Genomic DNA, 15233 nt, shown 5'->3' on the forward strand with positions numbered 1-15233 from the left:
TCTCTCCAAGTTTTGCCCTGTTTCTCTCCCCCAAGGCACCTGATGACCCAACTTACCGTGTCTGTGAACTGGTAGGCAATGAACTTGCGCATCAAGGAAATGGCTGTGGCACGTTCCTCTCCAATCTGGAAGAAAAGTGGCAGACTTGAGTGAGATGACAAGCAGGAAGACAGGACAAAGGAAAGGTGGCAGGAGATAGAAGAAAGAAAGATAAAGAAGGAGAGAGACAACGGCAAGAGTGATGGAGTGACACAGAGGGAGACAGATGGATAGCAAGAAAGGGTGGAAGATAGTGAGTAAGGGAGGGGAAAAGGAGGGTGAGAGAGGGAAGAGGTGAGAGAGGGAAGGGGCAAGAGAGAAAAGAGGGGAGAGAGGGAAGGGAAGAGAGAGAAGGGGGAGAGAAAGAAGATGGGAGAGAGGAAAGGGGGAGAGATAAGAGACAGAAGGGCCAAAGACTGGTAGGCCAAAGAGACCTGGGACACACACACACAGGACAGTCCTTTCCCACAAAGCAGCCTCCCTCATTTGCCTGCCTCCTCCAGGCCCTGAGCCAGAACACGCACCTTACACTTGACAGTCCACAGATTGGGATCCCTGGACAGCAGAAGGAAAGGAAGAAGCCCTTTAGTGAAAGTGTCTCCTCATCACAAACAGATCAATCACCACAGCTATCCTTCCTCCTCTCCCACCAAAGCCCAGGCTTCCCCACCCTTCTAACCTTAAGCAGGAGAAAAGTGACAAAGTACCCTCCCACCTCTGCCATCCACCACTGTCTGTATCATTTTGTCCTATTTCAGGGAGTGACTTCTGTGGCAATCTTCGCCCATGTAAGCTTTGCACCCCTGCCCTTCTGGCCCAAGCCCCTTACTTGACTCCTGGGAGCAGCTGCTGCTGGGTGATGTCATCTGAGAGCTCATCAGATCCTCCATACACCCTGGAGGGGGGAGAACAGTCGAGAAGGAGGGGCTCTGTCAGAACCCTGCCCTTCCCACTTAGGGACCACCCACAACCACCCCCCGCTCACTCCGCTATGCCCTTACGTCTCGCCCACCGACGACTTGGCATATTTCTTCATGTAATACTCGCCTAGTTCTTCTTCTCGCTGGTCCCTGGGGTGTGAGGGGGAAAGCAAACGTGAACTGAAAGTGGAGGAGAAAGGGTGGGCTGACATGCCCCCAAATCCCCCATGGGAGCCGGTTCCACCGCATCTCCCTCCATTGCTCACCTCCAGAGGTTTTGGAGGCGGCGAGCCCCAGAACGGTCTTCGTCCAGGACAACATTGTCAATATTGGAAGCTGGAAAAAAAAAAAAAAAAAGGGCAGATGGGGGTGAATAAGGATGGTTGGAGAGCAGGGGACTGAAGAAAGTGGGCAACAGGGCTAAGAGGACCAGGGTCTAGCCCTGGGATGGGAAGAGATCTCACTAAGGAAACCCACCCGCCCCTTCACCCCTACTTTGTCCTACTCAGCATCCCATTTCTCACCAAAAAGATTAAAAGTGGGGCCCAGAAGTTGGGGGGCATCTAGCTGTTCCTATCTCCCAGCCACTGTCTAGGCATACCCTATCCCATCCCACACATCCCTGCCACCCACAAATGCAGATGGGAACACATCCATGGTTTCCCCAGTCAACAACTGCTGGAGACCTGACCCCAGAACTCCCTGACTCTGGACCCTACACGAGTCAGAGCCCCCAGGGGCCCCGAGGGCCAGACAGGGTGAGGGGGTGAGGGCAGGATGCCACAGGAAGGAGGACATGTCAGGATGTGGGAGGAAGGTCAGGGAATCACACTTTTCAGGTTCTTACCTTCAATCTCTTCTACTTGGAGGAGGAGAGGTGGTGGTGGTGGTGGTGGTGGTGGTGGTGGTGGTGGGCGAGGGCAGACAAAGTATGAGCCAAATTATAGCAGCGAAATCAACCAATGGGTTGGGGGACGGGAAGGGAGGAACACAGGAAGGTTGAAAATCAAAAGTAAAGGCCAGGCACCAGTGGTTGGAGAAAAGCCGAAATGTATGAGGTGCACAGAACGGAAAATAACAGGGAGGGGGCACTGGCCCAGGAAGTGGGGGGTATCTTAGGACACAGCCAGCCCACCCTTCGACCCCCAGAAAGGACTCAGTGGGGCCCTAGGATCCTAGAGTCCTCTCCCCACAACACACACCACCCCACAGTCCCCACCCCCCACTCATGGGCCTAAAAGGAAAAGGTAGGGGAGCTGGTCTCTCTGGCAAGGACAGAAAGAAGCAAGGTGAGGAGGTGGGTGTTGGGGTGGTAGGGCATGGGGGCAGGGGAGAGGCTCTGAAGACCCTCTCAGCCACACACCCACAGTGGTCCTATGGAGGAAGGGCCCACACACCTTTCTCTAGGATGTCCTCTGCTCCATCTTCCCACTGGTCCTCGTCTTCATACTCATCGTCCACATCTGAAACAGGAAAGTCAGGTGGTCAGGGGCACTCACAGTGACAGCTCCTGGGGAACGAAGACTCTCCTCTGGGAGCCGGGCACCAAAATCTCCACTGTACAGACAGAACACTGAGGTTTTGACAGGTGAGGCACTCGTGCCAGGCCATGCTACAGAGCAGGTATAGAAGCAGGGTGAGCTGTCACATGTGGAACCATGACTTCCCTACCCTCACATTTCTTTAAAAAAAGAAAATCACTGCTCAGTGCCCGTAACTCACTGGTTAGGGTGCCGGCCACATACACTGAGGCTGGCGGGTTTGAAGCTGGCTCGGGCCTGTTAAACAACAATGACAACTATGACAAAAAAATAGCTGGGCACTGTGGCAGGTGCCTGTAGTCCCAGCTAGTTGGGAGGCTGAGGCAAGAGAATCACTTAAGCCCAAGAGTTTGAGGTTTGCTGTGAGCTGTGACGCCACGACACTCTACCAAGGGCAACATAGTGAGACTCTGTCTCTAAATAAATAAATAAATGAATACAAAAACAAAATCATGGCCATGCTTAGTGGCCCATGCCTCTAATCCCAGCACTCCGGGAGGCTGAAGCGGGTGGATTGCCTGAGCTCACAGGTTCCAGACCAGCCTGAGCAAGAGCAAGACCCTGCCTCTAAAAATAGCCGGGCATTGTGGTGGGAGTCTGTAGTCCCAGCTACATAAGAGGCTGAGGCAAGAAAATCGATTCAGCCTAAGAGGTAGAGGTTGCTCTGAGCTATGATGCCAGGGCACTCTACCAAGGGCGATAAAGTAAGACTCTGTCTCAAAAAAAAAAAAAAAAGCAACTTAAAAAAACTACAACTTTTATTTTCACTAATCTATAATTGAAATGTAGATGATGTACAATGGCAACAAACAATGGTAGTGTCAGCAGTGAAATCCACTCTTTTCATAGCAGTGTAACTCTAGCCAGCTCCAAGTATCACTCACATTCATACTACTCGAAAATTAGATTCTTATCAAACCCTCCACAAAATATTATTTAAATGTGTTAACAAAGAAATAGATACATCACAATGTTCTTTTTTAATATTCTGATAATGATACTTTGGTAAAACTGTTCTCATTGGAATCCTATGTATTTTGCTTTATGCATTTTAGAACGTGATTGTAATGGTTCCTCGGCCTTTTGGCTAAGATCAAATGTAGAATGTAATTCTAAGTAGCAGTCCAAAGGCCTCACCAGACTGCAAAAGAGACAAAAAAGGTCAACAACTTCATTACCCAATAAGAGACTGGCAAAATAAAATGTATTATAGAGTGAAATATGTAGGCAATGGAAAAAAATATTTCAAAAACGGTGATAAGGAGGACAACAGCTAACATTTATTGGGCACTTAAGTGATAAAAGTTGTTCAGAAGGGCGGCGCCTATGGGTCAGTGGGTAGGGTGCCGGCCCCAAATACTGAGGGTGCTGGGTTCGAACCCAGCCCGGCCAAACTACAACAAAAAAATAGCCAGGCCTTATGGCAGCGCCTGTAGTCCCAGCTACTTGGGAGGCTGAGGCAAGCGAATCACCTAAGCCCAAGGATTTGGAGGTTGCTGTGAGCTGTGATGCCACAGTACTCTACCGAGGGTTAATAAGTGAGACTCTGTCTCAAAAAACTATGTTGTAAAGCAAAGAATCCTGAAATAAAAATGGGAAAGGAGATGATGGCAAAAATTTACTAATCAATTAAAGAATCTGAACTATGACAAAAAAAAAAACTGTTCAGAACACTTTCTTTACACATATTGGTTCATTTGACCTAAGCTATCTCTGCTATACCCAGCTCCACAACATGGAATGAAAAAAGTGGTTTATAGATTAACAGATATAATGTGGGCCTATGTGATCTGAAATCCCAACTACTCAGGAGGCTGAGGCAAGAGGATTGATTGAGGCCGAGAGTTCAAGACACCCTACAAAATATAGTAAGATCCTATCTCTATAAAAACATCTTTTTGTAGTCCCAGCTGCTCGGGAGGCTGAGGCAAGAGAATTGCGTAAGCCCAAGAGTTAGAGGTTGCTGTGAGCCGTGTGACGCCACGGCACTCTACCCGAGGGCGGTACAGTGAGACTCTGTCTCTACAAAAAAAAAAAAAAAAACATTTTAAGAGCGGCGCCTGTGGCTCAGTGAGTAGGGCGCCAGCCCCATATACCGAGGGTGGCGGGTTCAAACCCGGCCCCGGCCAAACTGCAACCAAAAAAAAAAATAGCCGGGTGTTGTGGCAGGCGCCTGTAGTCCCAGCTGCTCGGGAGGCTGAGGCAAGACAATCACTTAAGCCCAGGAGCTGGAGGTTGCTGTGAGCCGTGTGATGCCACGGCACTCTACCGAGGGCCATAAAGTGAGACTCTGTCTCTACAAAAAAAAAAAAAATATATAGCCAGGCGTTGTGGCGGGCACCTGTAGTCCCAGCTGCTTGGGAGGCTGAGGCAAGAGAATCACTTGAGCCCAACAGTTTAAGGTTGCTGCGAGCTGTGACAACATGGCACTCTACTGAGGGCGACACAGTGAGACTCTGTCTCAAAAAAAAAAAAAAAAAAAGAGGGTGGTGCCTGTGACTCAGTGGGTAGGGCGCCAGCCCCATATACGGAGGGTGGAGGGTTTGAACCCAGCCCTGGCCAAACAGCAACAAAAAAATAGCCAGGCTGGTGGCAAGCGCCTGTAGTCCCAGCTACTCGGGAGGCTGAGGCAAGAGAATCGCCTAAAACCTCCCCAGGAGTTGGAGGTTGCTGTGAGCCATGTGACACCACGGCAGTCTACCAGGGTGATAAAGTGAGACCCTCTCTACAAAAACAAACAACAAAAAAAAAGCAAAAAATAAAGAAAAACTCCATTTTCTGAGGGCTCACTCTAGGTTGGGCATCAACTAGGGGCTACCATCAACTTGATATGATTTACATGCGTGGTCCTCCAAATCCTTAAAATATCCCTGCAGCAACAGTAATATAAGAATTGTTTGTTCCCTTGGTACATAGGGAGAAAGACCCACAAACACAGTAACTTTCCCATAGCTACATAGAAAAAACAGTGGAGCCAGGCCCAAAAGGAGGACCCGGCTCTGTCGGCCTCCACATACTTTGTCCTGTTGCCTACTTATAGGTCACCCGAGCTTTTCATGCAAGTACAAATTATTACCAGATTTTTTTTTTTTTGTAGAGACAGAGTCTCACTTTATGGCCCTCGGTAGAGTGCCGTGGCCTCACACAGCTCACAGCAACCTCCAACTCCTGGGCTTAAGCAATTCTCTTGCCTCAGCCTCCAAGTAGCTGGGACTACAGGAGCCCGCCACAACGCCCGGCTATTTTTTGGTTGCAGTTTGGCTGGGGCCGGGTTTGAACCCGCCACCCTCGGTATATGGGGCCGGCGCCTTACCAACTGAGCCACAGGCGCCGCCCTATTGCCAGATTTTTAAAGGGATCATAATGGTACTGTGATGGTGTATTTTAAGAGTCTATCAGTCAGCCTGGGAGGCTGAAGCAAGATGATCACTTGAGCCTAAGAGTTTGAGGCTCCTGAGCAAGAGGCTGAGACAGGAGGACTGCTTAAGCTCAAGGGTTTGAGGCCAGGCTGGAAAACATAGAAAGACTCCATTTCAAGAAAAAAAAAAAAAGTCTATCTTTTAAGAATACATACAAAAATGGTTTGGGGTAAAATTATGTGTTTGGCCAGCCTGAGCATGACAGAGACTCTGTTGATACTAAAAATAGAAATAAATTAGCCAGGCATCCTGGCATGTGCCTGTAGCCCCAGCTACTTGAAAGGCTGAAGCAGGATTGCTTGAGCCTAGGAGTTGAAGAGATTGCAGTGAGGGTGGCGCCTGTGCTCAGTGAGTAGGGTGCGGGCCCCATATGCCGAGGGTGGCGGGTTTGGACCCAGCCCCGGCCAAACTGCAACAGAAAAATAGCCGGGCGTTGTGGCGGGCGCCTGTAGTCCCAGCTGCTCGGGAGGCTGAGGCAAGAGAATCGCGTAAGCCCAAGAGTTAGAGGTTGCTGTGAGCCGTGTGACCCCACAGCACTCTACCCGAGGGCGGTACAGTGAGACTCTGTCTCTACAAAAAAAAAAAAACCATTGAAAAGGAAAAAAAAAAAAAGAGATTGCAGTGAGCATTGATAATGCCACTGTACTCTAGCCTGGGCACAGAGCAGGATTCTGTCAAAAAAAAAAAATCATGTATTCTGGATTTGCTTCAACATCATCCAGAGGTAGGTGGGAGTAAGGAAGAATAAGTGAAATAAGTTTGGTACTAAGCTGTTAACTGTTGAAGCTATGTGACAATGGTATGCGGGGGTTCGATACACACCCAAAGAAACTAAAGGGGGGAGGGGGGGAGTATGCCTCTGTTCAGTGCCTCTCTAGCCCTGCCCGGTGACATACCAGCCTCATCCAGAATGAAGCCACCATGGCGAGGTTTTTTGGGGGGCCGGTCATCATCTTCCTCCTCCTCTTCCTCATCATATTCCTCTTCTTCTTCCTCCTCCTCTTCTTCCTCAGGCTCTTCTTCCTTCTCACTGCCAGCTGCACTCCGCCGCTCTTCCTCTACCTACAGGGATCAGGCAGGGTTGAGGCACCAGAGTTCTACCACCCTAAAATACAGACACCAAGCTCCTCACCCAAATCTGACTTCAGATCTGCCAATCATAGCTCCCTTAGCTGTGTGTGCATGCCTTTCCACTTTGGCCAGGTCTCTCCGGTTATCATCTATCTCAGTGACAGCACTGCCATCCCTACAACCACCCAACCAATACCTGGGGGAGCTGACCCAGACTTCTCCCTCCATTAGACCTTTTGCTCACCTCAACTTAAAATATTCTAGGTTGATCCTTGACCCTCTACCACTCTACAACTCTCCTGGGCCATCTCATCTACTCCCTTGGCTGTGGTGGACATCTCTGTGACAATGACTCCTAACTCTGTTTCCAATCCACAACTCAAGGCCACTGGCCATCCCTTACTGTTAATTCCATGGACACTCTGTAGTCCTCACCTACATACAGGATGTCCCAGCAGCATGGGGCAGCCCAATCACACTCCCCTATAGAAATGCTACTCTCGGCTCAATGCCTGTGGCTCAAGTGGCTAAGGCACCAGCCACATACACCTGAGTTGGTGGGTTCGAATCCAGCTCGGGTCCAGCAAACAACAATGACGGCTACAACCAAAAATAGTCGGGCATTGTGGCTGGTGCCTGTAGCCCTAGCTACTTGGGAGATGGAGGCAGGAGACTCGCTTGAGTCCAGGAGTTGAAGGTTGCTGTGAGCTGTGATGCCATAGCACTCTACCCAGGGTGGCAGCTTGAGGCTCTGTCTCAAAAAAAAAAAAAAAAAAAAAAAGAAATGCTACTCTCAGGCAGCACCTGTGGCTCAGTGGGTAGGGTGCCGGCCCTATATACCAAGGATGGCGGGTTCAAACCTGGCCCCGGCCAAAACTGCAACAAATAAATAGCCAGGTGTTGTGGCAGGGGCCTGTAGTCCCAGCTACTCGGGAGGCTGAGGCAAGAGAATCGCCTAAGCCCAGGAATTGGAGGTAGCTATGCACTGTGACGCCACAGCACTCTACCAAGGGTGATAAAGTGAGACTCTGTCTCTAAAAAAAAAAAGAAAGAAATGCTACTCTTGGCTCAGCGCCTATAGCTCAAGCGGCTAAGGCACCAGCCACATACACCTGAGCTGGAGGGGTTCGAATCCAGCCCGGCCCGCCAAACAACAATGACGGCTGCAACCAAAAAATAGCCAGGCATTGTGGCAGGCGCCTGTAGTCTAGCTACTTGGGAGGCTGAGGCAGGAGATGCGCTTGAGACCAGGAGTTTGAGGTTGCTATGAGCTGTGATGCCACCGCACTCTACCCAGGGCAACAGCTTGAGACTGTCTCAAAAAAAAAAAAAAAAAAAAAAAGAAAGAAAGAAAGAAAAGAAATGCTACTCATGGCTTCTGCTGCACATTCTCTTCGTTTTTCTCCAACCTCCTCCTTAAGCTCCCAGTATGTGCTCACCTCTTAAAGGCTGGCCTCAATCACAAGATTCAGTCCAAAACCCACTTTCCTTCTCCCTCCATGCACTCCCCCTGGCCACTTTACCTTCCATGACCTCAGTTCCTGTCCTTTTTTTTTTTTGCAGTTTTTGGCCAGGGCTGGGTTTGAACCGGCCACCTCCGGCATAGGGGCTGGCGCCCTACTCCTTTGAGCCACAGGAGCCCACCTCTCAGTTCCTGTCCTTAAGGACAACACTGTCTCTAGTCCCCTACTTTTTTTCCCAGAACTAGAGACCCCCATTCGCCAGCAGCCTCCTGGGTGCCTCTGAGCCCTTCATAGCCACCATGTCCCAAACTAACCTTAGTGTCTTCCCCTATACCTCTGTTGGACTCCTCTTTCTCCCATCAGTCACCAAATCCACATCCTTTTTTCCTGTGAACATCATTTCTCCAATCCATCCCAACATCCTGAGCGTAGGCCAAGATATTGCCTCCTAACACCGCATCCTTACCCTAGTCACCTCCCTGGTCTCCTGGACTCTAATCTCTTTTCCATACCAGTAACAAAATTAATTGATCTATACCAAACAATGTTTCCCAAACTTTAATCTCTGACTCATTAACTTCATGACTTCTCATCACCCAACCCATTTATCTAATATAGGCTGAGCATTCCTAATCCAAAAGTTCAAAATCTGAAATGTTCCAAAATCTGAAACTTCTTGAGTACTGACATGATGCCCACTACAGCATTTTAGTTTGGGCAGTAGAGATGTTATAATGCAAATGTTCCAAAATACAAAAATTTTAGGAATCCAAAATACTTCTAGTCCCAAGCATTTCAAATAAGAGACACTCAACCTGTATTTTCTTTAAATCCATTCACATTTCTACTTAATTTAAAAGAGAAACATTTCTATGTTTTGAAATGTTTCAAAATTAAAAATTTTTTGAAGGCTTGTTGTCGTAATTAGAATACGATAAAGACAAAAGCAAAACAATGTTATTAAGTACCAGCAAAATACTGTTGCCTGCTATAAGCTCTCCCTGATAAACTAGCAAATTTCAGAGAGGTATTCAAGACACGGTAAAACCGCAATGAAACTTTCTCCACAACGCAATCAAAAGACAGGACATACAACTGGAAAAGAAATAACTTTCTCACTAAGTGGCTTAAAGTCTTTGTCCTTATTCCACCTAGAAGCCCCTCTCACCACCCCTGACCTGGAATGCATACTACAATCTTGGGAAACTATGATCTAAAATAGGAATCTGACCACTTGGTCCCGTGCCACAGCTCTCCAGCTAAGACTAGAAGCACAGGCTCTGCCAACTGCCACTTTCTCTCTTCCCACCTTTTAGGACTCTCTCTTCCCAGCTCTAGTCCCAGGTACACTGAACTACTTGCACCACGCTCCCTCAGCGCCAGCCATCATCCATGCTGGTCCCCTGTATAAAAAGCCATTCTCCTCTGCCTCCCACTCATACTTCACTCAAAATACTCCCTCCTGACGCTGGATGCAGTGGCTCACACCTGTAATTCCAGCACTTGGGAGACTGAGGCAGGTGGATTGCCTGAGCTCATGAGTTCGAGACCAGCCTGAGCAAGAGCAAGACCCTGTCTCTAAAAAATAGCCAGGCGTTGTGGCAAGTGCCTATAATCCCAGCTACTCGGGAGACTCAAGCAAGAAGATGGCTTGAACCCCAGAGTTTGAGGTTACTGTGAGCTAAAACGCCATGGCATTCTACTAAGGGTGACCAGTGAGACTCTGTCTCAAAAAAAAAGAAATACTCCCTCCTACAGGCAGCCATCCTTGTCCCCTCTTCCCCAAACAGAGTCAACCCTCTGGGGTTCCTCCATGACAGCCCTGATCACTTATGAGTGCCCTGAGAACAAAGCCTACACTACCTCAGGCACTGCAGGGTCCCCCAACATCACTCAGCCCAGGGCTGAGCACAAAAGATTTAAGAAATAGTTGCTTATTACAAAATTCTGACTACCTCACAATGTGCCATGTTGTAACAACCCAAGCTACAATAGGACCACAGTCTGATTTCTAGAAACCTTGTCATTCCTATCCCCTACCCCGCTGGGTCCCAGAGAAGCCTTCCTTCCAAATCTGGCTCCTCCCTATCAGTAGAGAGAACTCCCACTGTATCTTTGTGTTACCTCAAGGCGTGAATGTGCCTTTACACCGACCTCAACATCCCCAAATTAACCAGCTAACATACATAAAACTCTCTCCTTGAGGGAGGCTATGATCCCAATACGACAGGAACTCAAAGAATACTTGTCTACTGTGAATAAAATCAATAGGTTACTGGGGCTGTCAAGGGTGAATCAGCTGAACCCCTCAACAGTAGCTCATTATTTGTCATCCCCACCTGTCTAGTCACAGAACCCCACCTTTCCAGGACCATCCCAAGATCTGGTTATCTGAAAAGCCCATACACTCCTGTCTCTGACAGTGGGGACAGGCCTCACACTGCCCTCCTGCCTCACTTGGTGACCGCCAGCAGGTGAGTCAAAGTCTGGTATAGTGTTGGGGAAGAGAGACTTGTACAGTACAATCCATATTGTCCTAGTCTCATTACCATACAGCTGTAACTACCAAGCAGTGTCTGGACGCCATGAGTCAGAGACCAAGGACCTAGCGCCACTGCTTGGAGCAAAGGCTCTCCCTGTCATTCTCCCACTCACCCCACCCATGGCATCCCAAATCCTCCAGCTGTTCACTGGAAACTGAGCACTCCCCAAAGGACACAGCAAGGATTGACAATCAAATACTCATTGAGGGCAAGTAGGCAACAACAAGCAGGCAAGTCAATGGAAGCCCACAGTTTTCTCCATCTACCTGACATTGTCCAGGACACAGGCACACGAAATCTTTTTATTTTTTTGTAGAGACAGTCTCACTTTATTGTCCTGGTAAAGTGCCGTGGCATTACAGCTCACAGCAACCTCCAACTCCTGGGCTTAGGCAATTCTTTTGCCTCAGCCTCCCGAGTAGCTGGGACTACAGGCATCTGTCACAACACCCGGCTATTTTTTTTGTTGCAGTCTGGCTGGGGCTGGGGTTAAACCCACCACCCTTGGTATATGGGGCTGGCACCCTACCCACTGAGCCACAGGTGCTGCCCAGGCACACGAAATCTTAACTGCCACAGGCAAATGTGACGATTAATAGCAACTGATACATACTGGAAACCAGGGAAAATTCTCAGGTCTAAATGAAGTAGCCACTTCTCAAGCAAAGAACTGCTCTGTAGAACATCCCTGGGTCCCAGATCAGTGGCCCCTCCTATTTTCCCACAAAAGCAAGAAATCTCAATTTTATGTAAAATCTCCCTTGTAAGAGTTGGCAACTAACTTAAAAAGTAACTTTAAGTTTCTGTGTCTCAAACAAGACATCTATAATCACCCTATCATCTGTTTGTTTATTAGTCTATAACTGCTACCTATTAAACATGAACTCCAGCAAAGAAAAGATTTGCCTTGCGCCACCTTCTCCAGACACCTGGGAAGTAACTAGAACATAGTAGAAAATGCTCAAACATATACCTGTTTAACAAGCGAATAAAGCAGAAACAAATTTAAAAAGAGATAATAGAGTTAGACATAGTGGCCCATGCCTGTAATCCTTGCACTGTGGAAGGCTGAGGCAAGAGGATTGCTTAAACTCAGGAGTTCAAGACCAGCCTGAGCAAGAGCGAGATCCCATCTCTACTAACAGCAAAAAAATTGGCTCGGCACCTATAGCTCAAGCAGCTAAGGCGCCAGCCACATACATCAGAGCTGGCAGGCTCAAATCCAGCTTGGGACTGCCAAACAACAATGACAACTACAACCAAAAAATACCCGGGCGTTGTGGCAGGCACCTGTAGTCCCAGCTACTGAGGCAAGAGAATCACTTAAGTCCAGGAGCTGGAGGTTGCTGTGAGTTGTGACGCCATGGCACTCTACCCAGGGTGACAGCTTGAGGCTCTGTCTCAAACAATAAATAAATAAAAATAAAAAGCAGGGTGGCGCCTGTGGCTCAGTCGGTAAGGCGCCGGCCCCATATACCGAGGGTGGCGGGTTCAAACCCAGCCCTGGCCAAACTGCAACCAAAAAAATAGCCGGGCGTTGTGGCAGGCGCCTGTAGGCCCAGCTACTTGGGAGGCTGAAGCAAAAGAATCGCTTAAGCCCAGGAGTTGGAGGTTGCTGTGAGCTGTGTGAGGCCACGGCACTCTACTGAGGGCCATAAAGTGAGACTGTCTCTACAAAAAAAAAAAAAAAAAATTAGCTGGGCATTGGGTGGGGAGCACCTGTAGTTCCAGCTACTCGGGAGGGAGATTGAGTGACAGGAAAACTGCTTGAATCCAGGAGTTTGAGACTACTGTGAGCTAGACTCATACCATGGCACTCTAGCCCGGGGCAATAGAGTGAGACTCTGTCTCAAAAAATATACAAAAAATAAAAATAAAAAGAGATAGATGGGGAGCGGTGGCTCATGCCTGTAATCCCAGCACTCAAGGAGGCTGAGGCCGGTGGCTTGCCTGAGCTCACAGGTTCTGACCAGCCTGAGCAAGAGCGAGACCCCATCTTTAAAAAAAAAAAAGGGGGGGCGGCACCTGTGGCTCAAGGAGCAGGGCGCCAGTCCCATATGCGGGAGGTGGCGGGTTCAAAGCCAGCCCCGGCCAAAAATTACACACACAAAAAAATAATAATAATTGGGAGGCTGAGGCAAGAGAATCGCTTAAGCCCAGGAATTGGAGGTTGCTGTGAGCTGTGTGAGGCCATGGCACTCTACCGAGGGCCATAAAGTGAGACTCTGTCTCTACAAAAAATAAAAATAAAAATAATAAAAAATAAAAAAATAGCTAGGCCTTGTGGTGGGTGCCTGTAGTCCGCCTACTCAGGACATTGAGATAAGATAATCACTTGAGCCCAAGACTTTGAGGTTGCTGTGAGCTGTGATGCCACGCACTCTACTAAGGGTGACATAGTGAGACTCTGTTTCAAAAAAAAAAAAAAGAGATAATACTAAATAAAAGCAAACATTTAAAAAAAAAAAGATAGCCGGGCGCTGTGGCGGGCGCCTGTAGTCCCAGCTGCTTGGGAGGCTGAGGCAAGAGAATTGCGTAAGCCCAAGAGTTAGAGGTTGCTGTGAGCCGTGTGATGCCACGGTAGGCACTCTACCGGAGGGCGGTACAGTGAGACTCTGTCTCTACAAAAAAAAAAGAGAGAGAGATAATACTAAATAAAAACAAACATTTTAAATCGGGCAGCGCCTGTGGCTCAAAGGAGCAGGGCGCCAGAGCCATATGCCAGAGGTGGCGGATTCAAGCCCAGCCCCAGCCAAAAACTGCAAAAAAAAAAAAAAATTTTTCTTTTTTAAATCAAAAATGATCCAAGAAATGTTTGTTTTTCAGTCCCTGAAACAAGGCATTCAACAGACCCAAAGCCAAAGTGATCCTTTCAAAACGACCAAGTCTTTCCTTTCTCAAACCCTTTTAAGAAGCTTTCTCACCCAGTTAAGGCCAAATTCCTTACCACAGCCTTCAAGATCCTATATGATCTAGCTCCTGTTATTGCTTTGTTTTACCCCTCTCATCCACCCAAGCTTGAACCCTTTTTTCTCCTTGTTATTCCTTGATCATGGCAGACATACCCCCAACTTTGCACTTGCTGGTTCTCCTTACTGGAAGGCTCTTCTTGGAGATACCACATGTCTCACTCCCTCAACTCCTTTTCTTTTTCCTTTCCTTTTTTTTTTTTTTTGCAGTTTTTGGTTGGGGCTGGGTTTGAACCCGCCACCTCCGGCATATGGGGCCGATGCCCTACTCCTTTGAGCCACAGGTGCCGCCCAAGACACCCAGACTCATCCTGATCACCCTATTTCAAATACCACCAGGACTCCCTATTCCCCGTCTCAGTTATACTTTCTCCAGAGTGCTGTCTAACTTAGTCTACGGCTTAATAATCAGTTATGTTTTATACATTATCAAGGACAGAGACTTCTAAAATCTGTTTTGTTTACTGTATAGCCCAAAGGGAAGGAATTGTGTCTGGCACGCTGTAGGCACTAAAAATATTACTTCTGAAATAACTAAGCATACCTAAAAATAAAAACAACTAATAGTGAGTGTTTACTATATTCACACACAGTAAACTTTAAAAACATCACCTGTTATCTGAGTGTACCTGGCACATCTCCGGCCTCCAGAACCTACCTGTCCCTCTGCTTGACTTTGACTTGCCTACTTCTTTCTCTCTCCCAACAATCTGGAAGCTCCCAGAAGCCACAGCCCGTTGTGAACCCCTAGGGGCTCCCAGGGGGGCCTTTCTGTCCGAGGTCCTGTCCCGGGCGCAATGCCTCCCCCAGCGCCCCAGCCACAGACCTCGGCCTCCTCGCCATCACTGCTGCGCTCGCTGTCCTCCTCCTCGGAGAAGTTGCTGTCCTCGCTGTCCGACATCTTCTGCTCCTTCAGGGAAAGACGACGTTCTCAGCGCGTCCCACAGTCTCGGGCTCCACCCCAAGACTCAGTTTCTCCGCCAGTTCCCCGGGAGAAGACAACTCTTGAGAGCCCTTCCGGAAGCCTCGTTCTGGCAATCCAGAACCTGAGTAGGGACCCTCCCACTCCACCTGCTACCTCCCGAGTCTCCGAAGACGGTCTTTACACCTCCCGGTCTCCCGGCGGTCCCCAGCACTTCCACCCCTGCATCCCTTCTCACCGCTCCAGTCCCACCTCTGCCTTCGGTACCAGCAGCAGTCCTCACGACGCCTGCCTAGGACAAGACAGGCGGTCCCGCGAGAACCTACACGTTGGCCTCACCTAACGC

At 48.6% G+C, this 15233-nt stretch overlaps 1 protein-coding gene across 5 annotated transcripts in view; it reads right to left on the bottom strand.

Moving 5' to 3' along the window:
• The window catches only part of SUPT5H (SPT5 homolog, DSIF elongation factor subunit), a 34277-nt gene extending 19044 nt beyond the window's left edge, over window positions 1-15233 (bottom strand). The window contains exons 1-10 of one of the 5 annotated variants that reach the window (XR_008382994.1): window positions 15126-15233; window positions 14792-14875; window positions 6816-6981; window positions 2357-2422; window positions 1807-1821; window positions 1226-1295; window positions 1041-1109; window positions 869-934; window positions 564-594; window positions 57-125 (exon numbers count right to left, since the gene is read on the bottom strand). Coding sequence is in view for 4 of the 5 variants with exons in the window: in XM_053604834.1 (XP_053460809.1) it covers window positions 57-125; window positions 564-594; window positions 869-934; window positions 1041-1109; window positions 1226-1295; window positions 1807-1821; window positions 2357-2422; window positions 6816-6981; window positions 14792-14866 (627 nt within the window). In the remaining variant the exon portion in view is untranslated. The remainder of the gene's footprint in view (window positions 1-56; window positions 126-563; window positions 595-868; window positions 935-1040; window positions 1110-1225; window positions 1296-1806; window positions 1822-2356; window positions 2423-6815; window positions 6982-14791; window positions 14876-15125) is intronic. The other 4 variants (XM_053604837.1, XM_053604834.1, XM_053604835.1 and 1 more) reach the window with 4 other exon arrangements.

The sequence above is a fragment of the Nycticebus coucang genome, chromosome 10 (assembly GCF_027406575.1).
Source record: "Nycticebus coucang isolate mNycCou1 chromosome 10, mNycCou1.pri, whole genome shotgun sequence".
NCBI lineage: Eukaryota > Metazoa > Chordata > Mammalia > Primates > Lorisidae > Nycticebus > Nycticebus coucang.